Source organism: Talaromyces stipitatus, genomic scaffold (assembly GCF_000003125.1).
Source record: "Talaromyces stipitatus ATCC 10500 scf_1105507295541 genomic scaffold, whole genome shotgun sequence".
Lineage (NCBI taxonomy): Eukaryota > Fungi > Ascomycota > Eurotiomycetes > Eurotiales > Trichocomaceae > Talaromyces > Talaromyces stipitatus.
The window spans coordinates 3521836-3544888 of NW_002990115.1; the positions used below are offsets into that span (position 1 = coordinate 3521836).

Consider the following 23053-nt stretch of genomic DNA (forward strand, 5'->3'; position numbering starts at 1 on the left):
ATATTCTAGATACATACCTAACTGATTATCGAGACTCCAACTCATCATCAAATGTCAAATTCTCTGGATGGCAACAAAATGAATCCTAAAAGAGAACGAATCATCCCGCACAAGCGCGGCCTTTTACCTTTATCAACCTCATCCTCAACCTCAACGTCATCTTCATCATTGACCAGATCCAAAGTCCACAAAGCCATAAACCCAAGCGCTGTCCCAGCAATTATCCAACTTCAAAAACCAGTCTTTTCATCTTTGAATGCGACGATAGAAAAAGAAGAAGAACACAAACAAGAAAACAAAAGAAAACGATACGCTACAACCCTGGAAGACAACAACGAAAATACGAACAAGGTAATCCGTATCGAATTCGATTCTTCGCAAGCTCCTCAACCGTTTCTAGAGCCGGAATTGGCTCAGAGGATTATTGAAGCGAGGCGTAAGAAACGAATCGAAGAGGAAAGCGAGAAAGAAGATGTGAATAAGGATGCCACGGCGGATTTGAATACGGAACGAGAAGTGCGCAGAAGAGCGGCACAAAGAGACTACGGCAGTATGGCGATTAGAGACCGGATGACTGTTAGCGGAAGGGGGAGGAGAAGAAGGTGACCGATCTTTTTTTCATTTTTATTCTTGTTGGATAAAATGAGTCTAGATCGATCGCAGAGCCAAAAGTTTAGATGGAAAAGGTTGCGGAGATCGGATCGGGAATGCCATACCCCAATGACATCAGCGCGTTACCGCGACTATTGTCTTTCCGCGTTGATTATTCTTTTAATTCATGATATCTCTTATGAGGATTAGTGGATTAAGGAATGATAATATTTCGCTTGTGACTGGCTTGCTTCTTGCCAGGGTTGCGCTCAAGTCTCCGGCTCAGGAAGTATCACTACCGCTCAATCCCACAAGATACACAGATGGCACCACAAAAACGAAAAGCACCAAACGGTGCAGAAGTGTCATCTGCAAGAAGAAACAACGTGTCCCAACCCAACGGACAACGACAAAACAACGACATCAACGCTCCTCACCCAGGTGCCCAGCAGGCCGAAAACTTTGGCATTGTGCTTCGCGAATTCTACCCTCCCGAAATGAGCAATGCGCGGTGCGAAGCGTACAATAACGGTACACTAGAACGTCCCGTCGACACACTGAACAGGGCATATGCAGAGACCGACCCGATTCGAAAGGAAATCAAACCGCGAAACGCAGTCGTGCATTGGTTTAAGGGTGATTTGCGATTAAACGATAATCGAGCGCTAAAGATGGCGTCTGAGTTGGCGGCAAAGAATGAAATTCCGCTGGTATGTATGTATATCATGTCGCCGCAGGATTTGACGGCTCATTGCTCGAGTCCAGCACGGGTGGATTTTACGCTTCGCAATCTGAGGGTGTTGCAGAGGGAGCTTGGTACACTTGATATTCCGTTGTATATAGAGACGCAAGAGAGAAGACGGAATATCCCCGAACGAATTGGGGAGCTGTGTGAGCAGTGGGGTGCTAGTCATCTATTCGCCAATATTGAGTATGAAGTAGATGAGTTGCGGAGAGAGGCGAAACTTGTACGATTATTGGCTGATAAGGGCATTGCGTTTGAGACTGCTCATGATTCTTGTGTTGTTACGCCTGGTGCTTTGCAGAGTCAACAGGGGAAACAGTATGCGGTGTACTCGCCGTGGTATCGTGCATGGATGGGCTATCTCCATCAACATGGTGATCACAATCTACGTGTTCTAGAACCGCCAGGTAAGAATCACGAGAGTGCCCGATCACATTTCGGGGATCTGTTCGATAGTCAAATCCCTGGCGCATCAGAGAACAGACGTCTTTCCGACGAAGAGAAACAACGATTTGAGAAAATGTACCCAGAAGGCGAACAAGAGGCGAGGAAACGATTGGATGAATTCATCACGACAAGGGTAAAGGAATACAGCAAGAAGCGCAGTATGGTGGATGGTCAATACACGGCTATTCTCAGTCCGTATCTTGCATCTGGAGTTCTCAGTGCGAGGACAGCCGTTTCCAAGGCCAAGGATGCCAACGGCGGATATCTGGATGGGAAGAATGCCAGTCTCGCTTCGTGGATTAGTGAAGTCGCCTGGCGTGATTTTTATAAACATGTCCTTGTCCATTGGCCGTTTATCTGGTACCCTACCCCCTCCTCTCTCTTCGAGAGATATATTACCATATCTGGCTGACCGACGATAGTATGAACAAATGCTTCAAACCGGAATTTACAAACGTCACCTGGGAATACGACACAGACCTCTTCACTCGCTGGACAGAAGGTCAAACAGGCTACCCCATCGTCGACGCCGCAATGCGCCAACTCCGACACGATGCCTGGCTCCACAACCGCAACCGCATGATCGTCTCCTCATTCCTCTCCAAAGATCTAATGATTGACTGGCGTCGTGGTGAACGTTATTTCATGGAAACTCTAATCGATGGCGATTTCGCTTCTAACCACGGCGGATGGGGGTTTGGATCTTCTACTGGTGTAGACCCCCAACCTTATTTTCGAATCTTTAACCCTTTGCTTCAAAGTGAGAAGTTTGATCCGAATGGGGATTTTATTAGGAAGTGGGTGCCGGAGTTGAGTGATATCAAGGACAGTAAAGCGATTCATGATCCGTATGGGAGAGGGGCGGGTGCTATTGCGCAGAAGGCGGGGTATCCGAGGCCGATTGTAGAGCATGCTGCTAGTAGGGTTAGGGCTTTGAAGAGGTATAAGGAGGGGATTGCGAGGGATAAGCCGTGATCTGCTTAGCAATTCGTGGGTAGTAGATTGGTAGGCTGAGCCTGCATAAATGATGTGGCAACGCTAAAATGCTCGACATGGTAGCAGAGCGTAAGCTTTAGCAGACAAGAAGAGTAGATATTTTGATTCTTAATGACAAGCATTTTGATCTCAATCCTGACTCCCAAGATCCCCCCCAAAAATCCTTAACCCCAACGAAACCGGTTACGAATTGAAATCTATATAGTAGTGGAGGAGTGTGGGACGAGTCATGGGTAATGACCGAGGAACCACGCTGAGGAGAGGACTGAATAGCTAAAGAAGCTTGGAAATAGTTCTGAGAAAGCTGTGACGGTAATTGAGGTGGTAGAGGGACATAATCAAACTAGAGACTGGTTAGCTTACAACCATATGTGTAATTGTACAGGAGAGGGGATAAAAACATGTTGCTCATGACGAGATCAGGCACCTTCTTGTCTCATAACTATTGTTTCATACGGCTTTTTACGCACAAAGCGTTGATAGTCGAAAGGCTCTTCGAAAAGGACACTGTCAAGTGCTTTAACGCGTGAAAGAGCCACATAGGTAAGGCCAATAGTGAAATCCTTCTCTGCTGAGTAGAAGCCAGGGATAAACCCTGCGAATGGGGCACGCTACTATCCGGGTGCAATGAAGGGTTAGTATCACCCTGGGTCATCATCTCAGGACGACACGAGTTGCACATGTTATGCTCAGTGGGTGTAGAGTTAAAGAAGGCAGTGGTTGGGACTTTATGATCATCATTAATACAAAACTTATATTGTTGTTTGAGTGGATATTCAGGTTTTGATAGTACTGGCAGATATCAACACCGTTGGCGATTTTTCGGGCATGATGACGCGGTTCATGGTACGCAGCACACACAAAGTGGTTTGACAGGACCGGTCGGCGCGGTGTAGACGAAGAGCTAAAGCTAAGGCGAGCGCCGCGTCCTCGCTGACACCGTGCTTCTTGATGAGTGGGGGAATCTTGCGAATGAATACCACGATAACGATAAATAGGGGAGTCGTAAACTTATTGAGACGAAGATGCTGTTTGATGCTATTCAAATTGATGATGAATTTGATGTGGAGAAAGTCTCCTGGGCTGGAGACGGCGTAGCGAAGAAGCAGTAGTAGGACGCATAAAATGAGGAAGATTTTCTTCGACAGGGGGGATTATAGAGGGGTTCTCATGAAGCTCAAGAGTGTGAATTCCAGCCTGAGTGCGCGCTCTCTTGGAGGAACGATGAGTACGGCATTGTGAGCATGTTTTCGAGATACGATTCCCGGTTGCAGATTAAAATTGCTCAACTGACTTCTCGCGCTAGTGTATTGAGCACCGCTGAGTGCCATCTCCAGCCATAGTGGCGGAGCGAGGATATCTCAAGCCCACAGCAGGAGTAGAGTGAGACGAACGAGATGAAAGTAGCGAACAATTGATGAAATTGATAAAATTTAGAAAGAGTGAGCATGAGAAGGATGGTGAGAGGGAGGGCCCGGAGGGGGGTTGATGAAGAGGAGGAGCATGTATAGAGGAAAGGAAGTTATCGTGTCGTCAGATAGGGAGCTAGCCCTTGAAAAAAGCCCTAAAACGCAGCCTAAACGGGAAGTCACGTTACTACAGTTTTTTCAACCAATCAAAGAAGATCTTAATGGGCCAATCAGAAAAGAGTGTGGACTCCCGAGTGAACGCTGTAAACTAGCAGACAGAGCTTATGCTTTGCTAATTAGGGTTTCACGGCTCGCACAGCTTTCAACCAACAAGAATATTGTGTCGGAGGCAACAATCATGTTGTAGCTATGGCATTCCACATTTTTCATAAGGATTACGTCAAAGGGACTGAAGCTCAATTTACAGAGTATATCATGATTATGATAATGTAATAATATTCCAATGTGCAGTTCTACCTAGAATCTGGGTATTGGTATACAGCAACCCTATTAGAGCCTAGGTACAAGTTTGCACACCATCTTGGTTGCTCACCAACCTCCAGCAGATTTACAAAGTCTGCTTCCCCCTGGTCTCAATCGGCAAAAATACCATCGCACAAAATGCAGCCAGGATCAAACCTCCAGAAGCATAAACAGGCGCACTCGCATTATTCTTTGCGCCATAAATCGCCACAATAGGAGCCATAACTCCACACAATCTGTTAAAAAAACTGGCGATACCCGTTCCGGATCCACGGTTTGGTGCTGGGAAGACTTCTGGTGTGTAAGCGTACAGGACGCCATACATGATGTTTTGGAAGAAGGATTCTAGGGAGCTGCAGACGAGTTGGATGTCGGAGTCGTTTGAGACGGTGAAGCAGAAGAGGATGATGCCCGTGATTAGAGTGGAAATCGCCATTGTGCCCTTGCGGCCGATGTATTTGATGTTGACGGTGTAGCAGCCGAGGATTGAGCCAGGAACTCCCACGATAGAGGTAATGGCGTAGTTGCGGTATGTGATGTTGACGGGTGTGACGGTGTCGGATCCTGCGTGAGCGAGGTATTGTGGTAAAAAGGCGTTGAAGAGAGGGTAACCCATTCCAATGGTAGCCCAACAAAACCAAAGGATCACAGTCGTGAAGCCTAGTCTCTTGGTGTGGAACAGAGGTCCCAGACGCTCGCCGGAGAATTTCGACAGTGACCGTTTGATAATATCGATACGAGTGAGTTTGGCGTTCCCACCGTCGCTGGGGTGGCCTCCAATCTCGTTAAGAATGTCGACCGTGAGCCATGTCTGGGCCTTGTTCTTATAGGCAATGGCATGGACAGTCCTGACGGCCTCCTCCTGGCGGCCGCGAGAAAGGAGGAACTTTGGAGATTCGTAAAGATGGAACAAGAAGAAGCGGCAAGCAAACATGGCCAACGTTATGGCTCCCAAGGTGATACACAGGTATCGCCAGCCCATGTTGTCTTGTTTACGACAGCAGGCTTCTCCTGCAGCAACAGCGGAACAAGCTGGCAATTCACTGTCGCAACTATAATTGGGGATGAAGCCCCAAGCAATGAGACTATGAACATTTAGTATTCCGTTCTGTACCAGACAGGGCGATATACATACCTTCCCACTAACTGTCCGACAGGCCACCAAATACTCAGCAAAGTGAGCAGATTACCCGACGCAAAAGGCAGAAACTCGAGAAACAATGCGCCATCAACAGGTAGATTTCCGCCCACACCGAGACCCATAGCGGCAGCCAGGCCACAGACACCAATCCAAGTAGGACTTGCTGCGATGCAAATACCAAAGATACCGCAGATCAAAAGAGTCATATTGAAAGCAAGACGACGTCCGACGACGTCAGAAGCGATTCCCCAGAAGGATGCGCCAATGCATAGGCCGATGAACAGAGCAGCTGTCGTGAAGCGTACATGAGTCGCTGAGATGCCGAACTCTTGAGCAACTGGGTTTAGGGTCATCGCAATACCCTGGTGCTGTTAGTAGGTCTAGTAGACCGAAGAATTTGGAAAGTTTAAAAGTTACCTGAAGCCAAAGACTAGAATAGTCGCGTTAGCGCAAATCAACAAACAGGATATTAAAAACATACTTGTCTGCAAACCAACCAAACCCACATAGAATGAATAGCTGCCATTGATAGCGACCCATTCCAATGTCTTGTATGGCCAAATTGATCACTTTAGCCTTTCCTACATGAATGATTAGATCCGATTTCGGTTTCTGTATTAAAAAGGAAACAGCAGATCTACGAGACATCTCCATCGGCGAAAAATACGCATAGGGCATGTCGCATCCGACTCAACTACAACAGAAGAGAAGAAAAGAAACCTACGGTCATAAGTGGTATCATGGCCCGAAGTAGATACTTCGGCCTCGACCTCGGCGCGAATGGCTTCAATGGTCTGGTGGCTATACTCCGGGTTGGAAGCAGCGCCATTTTCTTCGGATCCGACACGAGCAAGTTTGTCCTTGTCTTTGTCTTCATCATTGTCCGGTTTATGGGCGGGGGTTTCCGAGTCGGAGGTCACGGTGTTTAGGTGGTGGAAGCGAGTTGCTTGTGAGAGAGGGATTATAACGCCGTGAAATTCCGTCCTGTCATGGCGCTTAAATGGGTTGATAAAGCCGCTCATTTTGGATTCTCCTATTGATGGACAAAGGATTGGCGCAATGGGTGAAAGTCGCAGTCGCAAGGTCAAGTAAATCGAATATACAATCGACGCTAGAAGCACAGGTCTATGCAGATGTACGGTATCGCAGGTTCGATATGTTGATGCTAGCCAATGTTCTAATGCAAGAGACGAGTAGACAGGTGTATTCTGAGAGAAGGATAGACCACAGTAAGTCTTCTACACAGACGTCGTGTATTCGAATATGTAGAGGACGGTGGTGTGAAAAAGAGAGAACAGAAGATGAAGTTGACAAGTTCGAGTCAAAGAAGGAAGGTGCGCTGAAAATCTTTAAATATACAACCAACAACAGCCAGTGAAAAAGTTTTCCCTCTTCAAGCGCACGCGATCGCTGACTGACTGCCAATGCAGTGAGTCTATTCTTTTACCCCATTCAATCAGCCGATACGACGACAAGAGAAAAAGCTTGGATGGGCTATGGGGTATACCGTATTACCGAGCAATCGAGCCAATCCGAATTGTTGTATTAATCTGATGGGTGTAACCGTGTATTTTACCCCATATCTGGGCGTCGAGACATACACCAAGACATATTGAGATGCATAGTCCGAGCCGGCGGATATTTGCCCTGCATTCTCGAGTCCGTATCTGTGTTGCACTGCACAATGCGATATCTGTAGCAGAAATGCCATTGAAGCTGTAGAACATCAAATGACATGTAACACAAATACGAGTTGGTAATTTACCAAGTACGTGATTTACATAATGAAATCAATCATCCAATCATATTACATTTAAGTGGATCTGCGGGAACGCCAAGCCGCACGCGGGTGGCTTCAGCCCTTTTTCAGCCACTTCCCTAACAGGCAGGTTCTGCCTGCTGGAGTATGGATGCAATTGAGGTTGATGCTAGTTGTATATAACTCATATATCGCATTGGTTGGAAAAGATCGTTATATCACAATTCTAGGCTGTAACAAATTGAAGTAACGAAAATAAACGAGGGGCAAAATACAAAGTTTTCATCTTGGCAGATAACCCGCATCTGAAAACCGGTAATTTTAATGATATCATTCCATACTAGCGTCTCCACTCACTAGATTTGTGTATTAAATTGGCGTATCGGATCGGTAATAGATATCGTTCGGCATACCCCGATGGACCTTTACATTTACTAGCCCTAAGTCCATCTTTATGGTACATGTATATCGAGTGTGGCGATTGATCATATAGAGGACAATAGTTTATAGATATGGTCTCTTTGAGCTGACGGGGGTTTAGTACCTGCTAAGTCGAAACCCACGGTAAGTTGGAAAGCCCTAATTGACAACTCTATATGATAGGAGGTATTTTCTGGATGGGATGCGACCCTGAGCAGATACCTAAGTATATTATTAAATACTATCTAAATATAACTCGTGAGTGGACAATGATCCATTAATTCGATTTATAAGGGTCCTCGAAAACCAGTGTCCCTCCCGCCAGCGTGCTCCAGATTGCCATAATGTAATTATTAGACGAGAAGTTATGACATGGTAACTAGCCCTACGACTTACTAATACCTGAGTATCACTCCCATGGTTGATGCCAAAATATCTGCGTGAGGCCAGTTCTGCCTGATAGGTGCCTACTGCTGCTTACTGCTACCCTCATACGTATAAGGAGGCAAGGAACGTACTAACTTTCCTCTCGAGTCTACTGAAGATTTCTCAATAACACACATTACTGGTAAAACAATACGCGTAGACCTATCAAGAAATTGAGGAGTACTCAGCAATGGAACCTTTCAAGGTCCTTGAGCAGTAGACGCCGGATCTTCAATCCGAACTTGATGCCTTGAAAAATCAAACAGATTGCCTCCAACTTCAAATTACATTCAACCGACAGATTGTGCAAAACTCTTGACAAACAGCATCGAGCACCTCTAGCAGGAAAGTAAAGCTCGCATCGAGAATCTCGAATGTGAAAATCAATCTCTCAAGAATCATATAAGTCTTAACGAAAGGACTGTTGATGGACTTCACAGGGGTATTAACGACGTCCTTGCCCGGATATACGACGAATTTAGTAGATTAAAAACCAGAGTCTGATCGTTGGAAGTTTCGAGACTGAACAGCAATTCTGCGGTGAATAGGAACTCGGCGCGTCAGGAAAATTTGCTTCAGGATTTGGAGTCACGGGTTTACGAGTTGGAGGGTTATGAATAACATTAATATCAATGTTCGGAATGAGACAATCTATGGGATTGTACGTTGCATGATTCTGTGCAGAATGAGTGATGATCCGCCAATTATGACCTACTTTGTTGTAGGAGAGAACTGGAAGGGATTGTACTGTATGATAATTTCTAAGTACTTAAGAGAGTTTATTCTTCAATAGAACTCAATATAAGAATAATTATGGTCTATACTTACATCTATCTAAGCAAACAACTTATCTACAAAATTACTCTTCTTCCCCTCCTGATTAATCTCATACAAAACCTCATAATCATCAATCTCCTCCTTCAACCCAGCAATACTCAAATCCGCTGTCCCCGGCCAAACATATTTTGTCCTGAAGATCAATTTCCAGGCTACAAATAAGACAATAAAGAATCCAATCATGCCGTAATCGAGGAAGAACCACATCACATCCCATCCCCCCTTTAGGAAGAGATCGTATCCTCCGGCAAGAAGCATGAATAATGTTCCTCCCATGGCGAGATAGGAGGTATATGGTTGAAAACGTCCTTTGTAAGGAAGGGTATCCCGAGAGATACCCTGTTTCTTGAGAGAGGAATAGAAATGGCGATAAATCACAGCCGTGAAACCGTAGTTGATCAATTGGCAACATGTAACGAGATCAACAAGGTATCCCATTACATCTGCAGAAGATTTGTTGACTTGTAAGAAGGCGAGGAGACAGAATGATAGAGATATGGCGAGGGCCCAGACGGGCACGCCCTGTTTTGTGCAGTATGATAGTACTCGTGGTGCGTGGCCTGTGATTGACATTCCGTGTAAGGTACGGGTTGCTGTGAATAGGAGACCGTTGCCAGCGCTGAAGATGGATGTCATAATAAGGGCGTTTACAATGTGAGGTAAAACGTGGATTTTGAGTCGTTCCATGGCGATGACATATGGTCTGATATCTGTTAGACGTGCCCTCTGGTCATACAAAGGGATGGAGGTATAACTTACGATGCCGCACCTGTGCCGGAGCCAGAGGTTGTTCCCGATATAATCCCAAGAAGAGTGGAATCATTGTAGGGGATGACAATGCCCATGCAAAGTGAGGATCCGACGAAGAAGACGAGTATACGCCAGACAAAAGATCGATAAGCTGGAGGTAGGATCTTTCGGGGGTTTTCTGTTTCGGCAGCGACCATTGAAATATACTCAGGGCCGGTGATTCTATTTTTCTATATTAGCATCTGGCGTCTCAGAATAAGGGGCAATGACGGTACTCACGAAAAACTGGCTTGATACAAGCATGACAATATACCAAGAAACCTGCCGGTGCCCCCTGAAGCAAGGTGCTCGGTAAATGCACCAGGTTTATCCCAATATCGAAACCCATATCGATCATGAATTGGATTACCACCGAGCATAGTGATAAAAGTAAAGCAAAACAGCCCCAGCATCAAAACAACCTTGAAAATCGACAGATAAAACTCCGCAACGCCAAAGTATCGTACACTGATAACATTCAACACAGCATAAACGACTATCATAGCCACAATAATCGCCTCAACGGGGACCTTATCCGTCCAAAAGGTTATCATGATATTCATCGCGACGATTTCAAAGGGTACGAGAAATGCCATGTTGAGGAAAAAGTTCCACGCCATGGCGAACCCTAATGCGTCGTCAACCCATTCTCTGCCGAAACGGATAAATGGGGATGGTATAGGTAAGTATGTCACCATTTCGGCAAAACACTCGTTAACGGCCCACATTATGATGCCCCAGATCATGAAGGCAATGAAAAGACCGGCTGGTCCTCCTTTGGGGAGAGCGTTGGCCATTTGGACATAGAGAGCTAGAGATGTACATAATCAGCTTTCTTCATTCGAATGGCGCCGATAGCTTTCCTCAGAGAATGGTGGACTTACAAGTACCAATTGCACCACCAATAGCAAAAAGCTGAACTTCTCTTCCCCTCAGCTTCCGATGCAGAGCTTGCGACCCATCCGTTATATTGGAGACGGATCCCACAGCGGCCGCATCGCTATCGCTGGGAGGTAGGGAGGAATCACTATTTGCATTCTTCGAAGTAGAGAATGGCCCCTTTTCGGGGTAGGATATATCCGGTGACATTCTGTACCCGGCTGTGATTCAAACCGGGAGAAGCAGAAAGTATGGGAAGAATGGAGAATCAATCCCAAATGATAATCTGAGACCATTAACCATGTGCAACGCAGGGATATCTATATGCATATTAGGACATTAATGCGGTGGCGAGTACTCAGTTCCAATAGCTTGGAACCAGTTGAGATAACGAGGCTTGGTATCCTCTCTAAACACCCTTATCATTAATATCGGTCTGTCCGACATACTGATATTATAAACATAACAGCCTCAACAACCATATCGTATCTTGACAGCCAAGCCACTCTCTATTAACTTTGAAGTTTATCTTGACCTTTATACGTAAGGAGTGGAGTTTAAAGGCTAGATTACCATGGGAAGTCTATTCTAACTTATATCAAATATTGATTCACTCTGAGGAGGACGTCTACAGCTAACCCTAAGCCAGTAGCCCTAAGTGGATTTAGATAAGGAGTCTTCACAAGGTCTCAATTCCAGTGGCAAGCGTATACAAAACAGAAAGGACAATTACTCTGGTATACCGCAAAGTGCATGATAGATTATAACTGGTATTTGAATCTATTGTCTTCGTTGGAACATGGTAAACCCTAATCTATACAAGAACGCCATGTGTAAAGGTGTCGGCTTACCCGACATGTAGTCATTTTTATATTTGACATGAATTCGCGGTCATAGCTCATGAAAGTAGACGAGTTGAAGAATAAAACGTCATTAAGACCGTGGTCTTGCTATATTGACTATATGATATACTCCTTACATTGCATCAACGGGAGAGTCGCTCAGGAGACTTGTTCGACTACTTTTTGAAATCACCCTTTGATAGATACTCCTCATATTGGTAATGTGGTTGGAACTCCACGAAGAGAGTCTCCTAACAATGTGTCAGTATGAAAATTGGAATATGTAGGGGAGTAGCAGCATACCGGTGTGCTTGCCATCTTATAGTTATAAGCTGCTTCTTCATCGCTCACGATCCTCTTCTCAAGCCCAGTCCGTTCAGCCAACAACTGAACCTTGCAGCTCCGCTCCATAAGACAGAAAAGAAATGCAGCCTCATCCACAGTCTGTCCCACAGTCAAAAGGCCATGATTCATCAAAATCACAGCCTTGCCATCTCCCAAACTCTGAGCAATTCTCTGTCCCTCTGATGCCTCGTTGGCAATACCTCCGTAATCAGAGTAGACTGAATGAGCCTTGTAGAAATAGCAAACATCTTGATTGATCATCTCAAGTGGTCTTGCAAATGCCGACCAAGCGCGGCCGTGTACCGAGTGCGTATGGCATATAGCATGTACGTCACTCCGTGATCGATGGATGGAAGAGTGAATCTGAAATCCGGCAGCATTGATTGAACCGGCCGTGTTCCCTCCAACGACCTCTCCATCCAGATTCACACAGATCATGTCACTAGCTTTCACCATCCCGAAATGTACAGCTAGCGGATTAATCCAGAATCTGTCTTGAAACTCGGGGTCCCGTACACTGATATGTCCTGAAATGCCCTCGGCAAAACCATCGCGAGCGAAGACACGGAATGCGCCTGCCATGTGCTCTAGCTGCCATTGACGCTTTTCGATAAACGAGTTAAAGGTAGGGATACCTGGTAGTGCCTTGCCGTTGTGCGCCATGGCAGCCATAACGTCGACATCTTTTGTTTCGTTGGATTTAAGTATGGGTTGGGCTGTTGTTTCAGGGGTAGGGATGGGCGCCATCTTGACGATAATATTCAGACATATAATGAGAATATGATTAGAAAGAATGAAAATTCAGATCATATATTCCTATATTTGTTCTAGGCACAGAACCAGAAAACAGAATCAAGTCTAGAAGTCTTGAACGATGGTTAAGATAGAGGGGTGGTTGATTAGGGCTAATCGACCACGTGTCGGAGGTCCCGATTGATCGGTTCGGGATTTCCGATGCTGTGGTTTTTAGAGATGACATGCGGGGCACACTGTATGCATATGCATATTTCGAGAGCGAGATATATATTATAGGAACTAAGCAATCAGTCTCAAGGAAGTAAGAAATTGCTACACGTGGGGCCGTTGGTTGACATAGGTGAGCTATTCTACTTCATATACGGACATGGCGTTAATCTACCATAGGTAGGCTAAGGTAGCTACTTGATGATAGACATCCTATGCCAGCAACATGATCATTTCGACGGCCGTAGTGGCCTTGTCACTCTTCATTGTTTACCACTCCATATATCGTACACTGTGCATCGGTCCTCTGCAGAAAGTTCCAGGCCCAAAGTTATACGCAATAACAAAGTGGCGGCTTGCCCTTGACGACTATAATGGAGTCAGAACACGATCAATTCACTCTCTACATCAGAAGTACGGCACCGCAGTACGAATTAGTCCGAATGAAGTATCATTCTCATCTCTTTCTGCCCTGAGGACAATCTACGGTGCTGGATCGGGCTTTGAGAGAACAGACTTTTACCGAATGTTTGACGTCTACGGCCGTCAAAATCTATTTACATTTGCTGGTGTTAAGCAGCATGCTGACAGGAAGAAATTGTTGGCTCACGCCTACTCAAAAAGTGCAATACTGTCACCGAATGCAATTGCAAAGCCGCTTATTGAAAAAAATGTCAACAGCTATTTGGAATTGCTGGAGCACGAAAAGGGTGTGACAGAGGAGATATTCCAAAGTCTTCACTGGTTTAGTCTTGACAGCATTACTGGATTTCTTTACGGCAATCAACACGGAGGAACGCATGCACTAAAAGGAGATTCCAGAGATAGAGAACTTCTCAACGATGTAATCGACCCTAGCCGGAGATTGTTGAGTTGGTATGCTGTCCATCTCAAAAATTACACCAAGTGGCTCTATACGAGGACTGGGTTGATGGAGAAGATTGTCATAAACCTGGGGTTATTGCCCATGAAGAAACCCGCAACGTATACCGGGATTAGAGCACATGCGTTGAAGTCGTGGAATAGTTTCGAGGCTTCTGTCGCTAGAAGCCCCCCAATCAGAGACATGTCTATCATGGAAAAATTATGGCGACATAGTACATCCAGAAAAGGCCCCCTGCTTGATGGCCTTGATATTGCGTCAGAAGCAGCAGATCATTTTCTGGCTGGCATCGATACTACAAGTGATACACTAATGTTCACGATATGGGCGCTCTCCCGTCCAGAGAATCGGATATATCAAGAGAAGCTCATACAGGAGGTCAACAACATCCCTGAAATGGACTGCAATGCAGATGGTAATCCTACCACAGAGGCCGCAGATAAGTTGCCTTATCTTGATGCTATTATCAAGGAGGCTCTTCGGCTGTATGCTCCGTTACCAGCTTCAGAGCCACGACTATCTCCTGTTGATACTAAAATTGACGGCTATCTGATCCCAGCTGGGACGGTGGTAAGCATGTCACCATACACCCTTCACCGAAATCCGGAGGTATTTCCAGAGCCGTTGAGATTTAATCCGGAACGATGGCTCGGTGGCAATGGCGATTGTGCGGAGATGAAGAAGTGGTTCTGGGCTTTCTCAAGTGGAGGTCGTATGTGCATTGGACTACAGTATGTTTGATTAGAAATTCCAGAAGTAATCAGTACTAACAGGGTTTTCAATTAGTCTCGCAATGGCAGAAATGACCACCTTACTGGCTGCTATCTACAGAAAATACACGACAAGTGGGTACGACCGACAAAAAAGGGTGAGTCCAGGAATTACTAGTCGGTTTGAAGCGTTCTATGACGAGAGTCTTCCCAAGTATGAGGTGAGTGAATATGCATTCTTCGCTTAGCACAAAAACCCGTAGACTCAGATGCTCATTGCGCCGAAATCTAGGAGCACGAATGTTGGATCAATTTCACGAAACGTGACAAAGAGTAGTGTCTATTTAGGGAAAGAAGAAGCCGAGACTTTAGCTCCTTCGAATGACATATGCTACTGTGAAACTGTAACTTTGAGAAAGTTCCCAAAATCTTATTCGTGGTCCGGTACAGCCTACAAGTTAGGGATAGACATGATACCAATGGCATTCTACCACAAACACATGTCACACGATGCAAAATAGACTATATTTGTCAATGGAGCAATACATATTATGGGCGAAATGCATAGATATTGTTCGAAGCATCAAATTTGGCCTCGTTCAGAGACTTCCCGAATAGGAAATCCGTGGAATATGGTGAAGTTCGCAGCAGCGAACGACTTGTAGTATGAGGTTACATTTTCTAAAGTCGGATACCGTGCATATCCTTGTCGTCCAAGAACTAACGATGCATCTTCAAGTGCATACTTGTTGGTGGGAGCAGGTCGCGATACTTCTAATATATAACCCTAACCCTATGACATGCTGACCAATGAATCCACACTAGTCCAGCATGACTCAAAAACGCGACGGGACGAAGTCCGAGATTTCATCTACATTGCCATGAACCGTGTCTTATGCGTGGACGGATACATTCCTGCCGTCGTTCCTGCATGCCGTAGCTCACTTCACTACTCAACAAGAAGGAGATGCGGATGATCTCCATACAGCCCCTTCAGAAGATTGCAATGACCGAGCCCTCACCTGTCCGAGAGCTGCGAAATGCATTCGGTGATCCCAAACCGCCAGACATCAGCCGTAAGATAACGGCTTGTGTGGCATGTCGCAAACAAAAGGTTAAGTGTCACATGCCAGAATCGGGTCCGCCGTGCTCTCGATGCAAAAAGCGTGGTCTTTCATGTACTGTAAATCGCAGCCTACAGATGCTGCTGGAGAGTGATACCGTGTAAGAATGCCCGAACAGATCCATGGATATAACTGGATCCAAAATCGCTAACTTTGACTCGATGACAAGTTGGAAACATGAAATGGAGAAGAAGATACAAGCACTTCAGGATGAAGTTGGCAGGATTACCAAGCATGTTCCCATACATACTCGACACGAAGCGCCTGCCACAGCAGCAAGCGATATGGCTTATCAAGATTCTCAGCACTCCACAGAAGAGCGTCTTCAAGCAGAAAGCCCGTGGAACATTCATCTAAACGCGAAGTCCAGTGCCGGTGCCGTTCCAGGGTCTTATATTACTCAGACATCGACACCGAAGCCTTCAGTTACCCAACAAGATCTGATATCAAAAGGCATAATCAGTGCCGACAGTGCAATGCGATATTTTGAAAAGTATCATGAATGGTTGGATCACTTCGTATATAGAATTCTGGGAGATCATAGCACCGTGACTTTTGAGAGTACGCGCGAGGCATCACCACTCCTGATTGCTGCAGTGTGTACAATCGGCGCTCTACATTCGCCGTCCAGGGAAGATGACTTCAGTACATGCCGGAGTGAATTCATTGCCTTAAGTGAAAAGGTCGCCTTAACTCAAACTAGCAATGTCGCGGACGTACGGGCACTCTGCATTGGTACATTCTGGCTTCCTGACTTGTCTTGGTCGCTAGCTGCTGCTGCCGGACGTATAGCGACTGAATTACAGCTCCATAAAAGCTTTTACAAAGCTGTACACGGCGACCAAGAACATTATCTACGTGCTCGCCTTTACTACCATGTGTACGTCTGTGATCATCATGCGTCTATCCCTTTTGGAAGACCTCCAATGACTCGTGAATGTGAGGCTATCCGAGAAGCAAGGAAGTTCCTGGACTGTGACTACGCCATTGAAGATGATGCACGCCTTGTGAGCCAAGTATGTCGCTGGAGCGTCCTTTCTAATATATACGACACATTCGGTATCGACGTTGACCGGCCACTGTCAGATAATGAAGTCTCCTCCCTACGAAGACTTAACTTTGCGCTTGATAGTCTTCGAGCTGAGTGGATCGATAGGTTTGCTCCGAATGATCATGTTGGTAACTATCCTCGTAAAGGTGTCAGTTTGCAGTATCACTTTGCCAAACTATATCTTTGCTCTCATGCTTTTCGGGGAGCGGGCTCGCAAGTATTTCCGTTGAGATCACAAGAGGCGACTATAGAGTTGGACGAGGTAGCCAATAGTGCCGTGGTATCGGCTCTATCTATATTACGATCTGTGCTTGCAGACGTCGAGATACACTCCTTCCTTGACGGCTTACCGACCTATTTTCATGTGATGATAACCTTCGCTGTGGTATTCCTGTTGAAGGTCTCGTTCAAGCCTTCATCATACATACGGCTTGGTGTGCAAGAAGTAAAACACCTGGTAGAAGATACTGGCAGCATATTGAAACGAATAACCTCAACCATGCATTCACGTCACTTGTTTGTGAGCATTGCCAAGGGCATTGGGAATCTCCTACAACAATTTAGTCAAAATGAGGAGCAATCTCATCTTATTGCAAATACCGCTATTTCCGAAACTGATGCACAAGTACCTGAAACAGACGTCTGGAACGGTGACTTTGCATTTGACCCGTATTTTCTGGGCGACTACGATTTTTATACTGATCAGTTTACGGATATTGGTCTTAGTTTTCTGCTTGATAACGTCGGACTTCCAGGTTAACTGCTAGTGCTTAGAATGATATACTTCACAGTCATGTCGATAAATTCCCAGGAAATCTATCATATTCAGCCACATGAACATACCTGCACAGACATAAATCTAGTTACACAGGTCAAACTACCAATTGAGTGCAAGATCAAGAACATCATAATTCCGCCAGTCGTCCTTTGCCTTGGCTCCCTCAACATCTGCCACAGGCCGGGATAATAACAATGGAACCTGCTGCTCAGACAAACCGCCATGTGACCTCAATGGATGATCGCCAATACTGGACAAATCATGCTCATCCTTTCGACTCCCTATAACTGCGTTCTTCTTGGAAATGACAACAAAATCGCCTTCCCTATCCACGGGCATGTCATACTCCTCAGCCGCCACTTTTCTGTCCAACACCTGCTCTACGTGCGGCAAAGTCTTGGTGAAATCAATCATATCAGATAGATTGATTGAATTCTTCACATACACTCGAACAAAGGAACCAAGAGCACCATGATGTTTGACAAATGGGTCGGTGATGGGACAAATGACCCTTGCGGATTCAGAGCCCCATTTCTCAGCCAATGTATCTTCCAGAAATAGGATATTTGGTTTCCCATCATCCTTAGATTTACTGCTCATGCCATGGTCTCCTGTTATAGCAACTGTAGCACCCAGTGCAACTAGCCGTCCAATTCGCTGATCCAGTGTAATGAAGAATTCATTAGCTTCTGGTGACCCCGGCGCATGTTTGTGCTGAACGTAGTCGGAAAGAGTGAGATAAAATAGCTGGGCTCGCTTTTCCTTTAGCAATTTGATCCCAGTGTCAAGCACGTAAATAGACAGATCCCCTGAATACTGACTAGGTGCTTTACGACCGATCCATTCTTCGACATCTTCAATGCCGTTCTCCGCAAGTGTGCAACTCGCCGCGCGTTCAGATGAAAAGCAGATATCTCCATTGCTAGTCTGAAGTCCATGTGCCAGAATTCGTCTTAGCTTGTCCTTAGCCGTGATAGCTGCAACACGTACACCATGTTTGGACATTTGTTCAAGGATCGTAGAGCCACGGAGCAGAGAGTCATTCTGGATCATTTTCTCTTTACCTGTCTCCCGGTCTAGGAAGAAGTTGCCCGCAATTCCGTGGACAGCGGGAGGTTGGCCTGTGATTATGGAGACGTTGTTGGGGTTGGTGAAAGATGGCATGCAAGAGTTTACCGTAGCGTGGAATCCTTGCTGGACGAAACGTGCGAGGTTTGGAATTATGCCATCGGATATGCCTTGGGTGAGATATTCTGGATCGAAGCCGTCGACACATATGATCACTGTAGGTTGTCGTGGGATGGCGTAGGACCGGCCGTGTAAAGTGACGGAATCAGCCATTATACTCGGTGACTTTCTGGGTCTATGGAATGAGAAATAAAGTCAGATCAGAAGGGAAATTACTTATTTATACCTCTTGCACGTTTCTAGTATCCCGTTGAACCGTGCTAAATGGCGGGGTGAAGACCGTAAGTAAGGGCAAATATTTAGGGTTAGGGCTTAAACTGATAAACGGACTTCGTCCCGGAATTTCTTAGTGTGCCTTGGGAATTATTGATTTTTATGTTCTATATGATTCAATATGTCCGCATCTAGTTGACTGAGTTTATGTATCTTTCTCTTCCTATTCTAACGCTGTCGTTTCAGGTTTAAGAATCCACCCCCATATCGACGCATCCCAAGTTAGGGAGGATACGAGAGTACCCTCGAGTATCCTCCGTCCACCAAGTATGCCTGTACCTACATCAGCATAGACTTTAGAGAGAAGCATTTGAAGTCTGATACATACTCCACCGGTTGTAAAGCCGCCTTCCAGTACGCCCAAGAATTCAATCCACCTACACAGTTAGCCGATCATCATTTTATGAAACAGCTCGGGCAACTTACCTAGCAATATCCTCCCCCCTTCCAATTCTACCAACAGGATGTGCCTCTTTTAAGGATTTACTTGTCCCAGTTCCCCATTCAGATGCGTACTCGGTCTGATAATCCCTATTCAGATCATCTCTCAACTTCTCCGGAGGCGGCACAAGACTCCCATTACGCTCAGACCGCACATCAATCATCCCTGGACTGATAACATGGACTCTAATCTTTGGTCCTAGACTCACAGCCATCGCCATACTAAGACCCTCAATGCCCGCCTTGGAAGCGGCATAAGCTTCGCCGTGCTTGCTTTGTTGCGTGGCACGACAGCTAGACATGTTGATAATAACTCCGCCGTTCGGGGACTTTTCGAGATGTGGTATGGCTTCTTGGGAGACGCGATAGGTACCGATAAGATTTACGGAGAGGACTTTTTCAAAGTCTGATGTCGGGACGTTATCCATCCGGATTCCGGAGCGCATGTATTGGCTCTACAAAATGTCAGTATATGGATCTGTAGTGGTAGGCACTATTTAGGTAAGGGTTCTACATTTATCCCTGCATCTGATTTGTGTGAGCCATTTACATCCATTACTACCAATCTAAGCATATTGGGAATAGGAAGACAAACTGTTGACGAGGACATCTATACCACCGAACTTCTCCACACACAGTGCAATCGCATTAGTGATCTGCTCCTCGTCGCATACATTCATTTGTGCCCAGTTATAGTTCTGCCGTTTGTCCTCTGGAATAACAGAAGGGAGATGATTTGTGCATGTATCCTCGAGAAACGATTCGTTGTAGTCGGTCAGAAACACAAGATATCCTTTGAGAAGGAGCTCTCGTGCTGTTACTCTGCCAATGCCGCTTCCAGCTCCGGTTATGAAGAAGACTTTGGACATTGCTGAAATAAGATTGCGTTACTCACGGTTGGGGGATTATGGTATACAGAAAGGAAGTCCATTATGATTCACCAGCCAAGTACTCCTCATGAGGGGTCCAACATCATCACGGCCCCACGCAAGGTACGGGATAACGTGCGGTTAAGTCCGCGATTCTAGTCACTAGCAACGTAAACTTACACGTACGAGTCAAAAGAATATAGGAAACCTTTTCCGGACGACACGCGCGACAAGACCGAGGCACACCGGAAGTCGTTATGGTTGTGGTGTTGCAAACAGGGAGGAATGTGATGTCGTCCAATTGCATCACCTCTATATCCCAGAAGCATGATTTTGATGTTTGAGACCTTTAAATATGAAATCCAAGATACCCCGGATTTTGAGTTCCTATTAAGAGCAAGTGATCAGTGTGGGTACCAGGTTTCAACTTTCCAGTACTTTAAGTTCATCACAGTCCAACCTCTGAACCTGACACGGACAATGTCGCCTCTTTCTTTTGGCGAGGATTGTGTAAAACCAAACCGGGAAGAACTCGTCGGATATACTTGAAGACTGGGAGTTCTACATCTCTTTCCGGAAAAGATAGTGATGAGGACAACGACGATGAATCTGCCTCCTCGATGCAGAAGGTACCAATATCCGAAATGCACCCGTCAGCTCTCGAAGAGTCAATACCCGTAGAAAAAAGACAGCTACATGAAGAACGATGGCAACTACTTCAAGACATGCCTTTACTAACAGATGAAGACGAAGTAAAACTGTAAAAATTTGACTCGATCACTGGCACAATGCTTTTATAGAAGGTCGTTGCCTGCTAGCTCCACGTTTTATCAACAATGAATCTAACAGCCCTACTCTCGGCTTGTTAGCAACCATCAGAAAGGATCTAACTTATGAAGGATTTTGTTCGTTGTACACGCCCTTTTTCGACCGGCCCGAGGGATTAAGGGAGTTCAACACATTTTTTGGGATTTCAGACGCTTGTACCTCCTTAATAAACGGGGCAGGGATGCTGATGACGAATCATTGCAACCACGGAGGACGAAATGTGTATGCGGGTACAAAAGACATCAAAGATGGAACGAATGTTTCTATATAAACGAACAAATCAGACCTAAACGATGGAGACCCAATCCCAAAAGCATGGCACGGGTTGAAAAATTAGCGAGAAAGAATGAATATCTTGCTGGTTTCATTAAAAGATACAAGAAAGGCCAACCAAAGGTCGAAGAGAACGATCACGAGCCGCACCGGATCCACGCTATTTACTCTATCATCTTGGAAAGGACAAGTGGAAACTTGACAAGATTCAATACAGTTTCGTCATGAATTTTTGGGGACACAACTCGATCGTGCTTCGTCTCATCTTTCTGAGATAAGATTTGCAGTGTTACTTGGATAATAATAGACAACATTTTTAAAGACGAAGTGATCCGCTATGTTACCGTCTCTTTTTCACCGAGTCTGCTGGCTCGCCGCCAGATCCATATCCCGCAAGGGACAACAGAAGGTTTTACAACTCTCCCGCGCAGTCGCAAGGTTTCCTTTTCCTGGACACCATCCATCAGCGATTATGGCGATCATACGCCTCTCCGTCACAATATTCAAATTCCACAATGGACGACATGACTATCCCACGGCTTCATTCTGCATCAATCAGTGACAATGGTGATTTATCTACGTCTCCGGTGCAGCATATCCCCCAGCCTCCGAAGAAAGAGCACGAATTCATGGAACGATACCACCACGAAAACAAATGGCTCGAGCTCAGAACGAAACTCATTCCAACGACAGAATCGGACCTAAACAATTAGGCTGATGAATGGTTTGAGACTTACCATGAGGGGATCCGCTTGTCAATCTCTCGATTCGTTGATTGCGAGTCTAGAATGGCTATACTTGATCTGATGGCTGCTGTTAAGTTGCAAGATACTGAAATCTTTGAGAACTCATTTCTCGCGGACTTGACTGCTGGCATCGCACAAGGTGCGATATCAAACAAGTACGAGTTTGATGATATACTTGAGAGATTTGTGAAGCTATGGATTGAAGTCAAGAACATTGCCACGGCAGTTCACGATTATACAGCAGCCTTAGAAAGGCAAAAGAGGAACAAAAACAACAACTTTTGGACGACTGGATTGATCTCATTCAGTGCCGCGGTATCCCGTCCACAGCGAACGATATGGAAGCATGGCTTCAGGAATGCAACCCGATTTATAACCGTGGAATTAAGATAGAGGTTGACAGATTCACTACACTCAGACGTGCTATAAATAGCTTTCTAGTCTGTATATATGGCAGAGATGATTATTATCTGTTCTATTGGATGATTCGCAGAGACATGAACTCCTATTTTAAAACTCTAACGTTTGGTCGTGTTCTTGATCGCTTTCGGGATAGGTGGTATGAATTGAAAAGAATTGAGCAAGACAAGAATGAGAAATGTATATGCGGATTGAAAAATCACCAAAAACGGCAAAAATGCTACTATCTCAACGAACGCATCAGACCTACCGGGTGGACACCATACCCCAGAATTACAACAAAAATCCAAGAAGCAGCGCGAAAAAAGCTCAAAAAATTCATCCGAAACCATCGAACGAATAGCAACGGGTACCACAAACTAACAACCCGGACGGAGAGACCAGTCAAAGAATTCAC

The 23053-nt window shown here is 45.5% G+C and overlaps 7 protein-coding genes across 8 annotated transcripts; 3 read left to right on the forward strand and 4 right to left on the reverse strand.

Annotated features, from left to right (window-relative positions):
- Positions 1–78: 78 nt before the first annotated feature.
- On the forward strand, positions 79–2909 carry TSTA_036560 (deoxyribodipyrimidine photo-lyase Phr1, putative; the record flags this gene model as incomplete). Of its 2 annotated transcripts, XM_002480820.1 has the most annotated exons (3): positions 79–550; positions 853–2143; positions 2206–2758. In XM_002480820.1, 3 exons carry the CDS (start codon positions 79–81, stop codon positions 2756–2758), a joined length of 2316 nt encoding a protein of 771 aa, XP_002480865.1. The 2 variants fall into 2 exon arrangements, with proteins under 2 accessions (XP_002480865.1, XP_002480866.1); XM_002480821.1 differs by lacking the exon at positions 79–550 and having other exon boundaries at positions 769–2143; positions 2206–2909.
- Positions 2910–4638: 1729 nt separating this feature from the next.
- TSTA_036570 (sugar transporter, putative) lies at positions 4639–7125 on the reverse strand. The gene is made up of 5 exons (XM_002480822.1): positions 6537–7125; positions 6294–6393; positions 6230–6242; positions 5807–6174; positions 4639–5756 (listed from the first exon to the last, which is right to left on the reverse strand). The coding sequence occupies exons 1-5, from the start codon at positions 6832–6834 to the stop codon at positions 4757–4759; spliced, it is 1779 nt and encodes a 592-aa protein (XP_002480867.1). The 5' UTR covers positions 6835–7125; the 3' UTR covers positions 4639–4756.
- A 2126-nt stretch (positions 7126–9251) lies between these two features.
- On the reverse strand, positions 9252–11132 carry TSTA_036580 (general amino acid permease (Agp2), putative; the record flags this gene model as incomplete). The annotated part of the gene is made up of 4 exons (XM_002480823.1): positions 9252–9957; positions 10014–10226; positions 10284–10854; positions 10928–11132. 4 exons carry the CDS (start codon positions 11130–11132, stop codon positions 9252–9254), a joined length of 1695 nt encoding a protein of 564 aa, XP_002480868.1.
- Positions 11133–11940: 808 nt separating this feature from the next.
- Positions 11941–12856, reverse strand: TSTA_036590 (aldolase, putative; the record flags this gene model as incomplete). Its single annotated transcript, XM_002480824.1, has 2 exons — positions 11941–12015; positions 12068–12856. The coding sequence occupies 2 exons, from the start codon at positions 12854–12856 to the stop codon at positions 11941–11943; spliced, it is 864 nt and encodes a 287-aa protein (XP_002480869.1).
- Positions 12857–13298: 442 nt separating this feature from the next.
- On the forward strand, positions 13299–14913 carry TSTA_036600 (benzoate 4-monooxygenase cytochrome P450, putative; the record flags this gene model as incomplete). The annotated part of the gene is made up of 2 exons (XM_002480825.1): positions 13299–14686; positions 14742–14913. The coding sequence occupies 2 exons, from the start codon at positions 13299–13301 to the stop codon at positions 14911–14913; spliced, it is 1560 nt and encodes a 519-aa protein (XP_002480870.1).
- Positions 14914–15971: 1058 nt separating this feature from the next.
- TSTA_036610 (uncharacterized protein) lies at positions 15972–17673 on the forward strand (the record flags this gene model as incomplete). Its single annotated transcript, XM_002480826.1, has 2 exons — positions 15972–16294; positions 16334–17673. 2 exons carry the CDS (start codon positions 15972–15974, stop codon positions 17598–17600), a joined length of 1590 nt encoding a protein of 529 aa, XP_002480871.1. The 3' UTR covers positions 17601–17673.
- A 44-nt stretch (positions 17674–17717) lies between these two features.
- TSTA_036620 (short-chain dehydrogenase, putative) lies at positions 17718–20389 on the reverse strand (the record flags this gene model as incomplete). The annotated part of the gene is made up of 3 exons (XM_002480827.1): positions 17718–18981; positions 19506–19975; positions 20123–20389. 3 exons carry the CDS (start codon positions 20387–20389, stop codon positions 17718–17720), a joined length of 2001 nt encoding a protein of 666 aa, XP_002480872.1.
- Between the last annotated feature and the right edge of the window lie 2664 nt (positions 20390–23053).

Bases quoted from the DNA above. Each gene is read 5' to 3' on its own strand.
- TSTA_036570 (XM_002480822.1), bottom strand. From the start codon at position 6,834: ATGAGCGGCTTTATCAACCCATTTAAGCGCCATGACAGGACGGAATTT. The intron at 6,394-6,536 runs GTAGGTTTCTTT...TCATTCATGTAG, and splicing joins CCATGATACCACTTATGACC to GAAAGGCTAAAGTGATCAAT. The intron at 5,757-5,806 runs GTATGTATATCG...AAATGTTCATAG, and splicing joins GTCGGACAGTTAGTGGGAAG to TCTCATTGCTTGGGGCTTCA.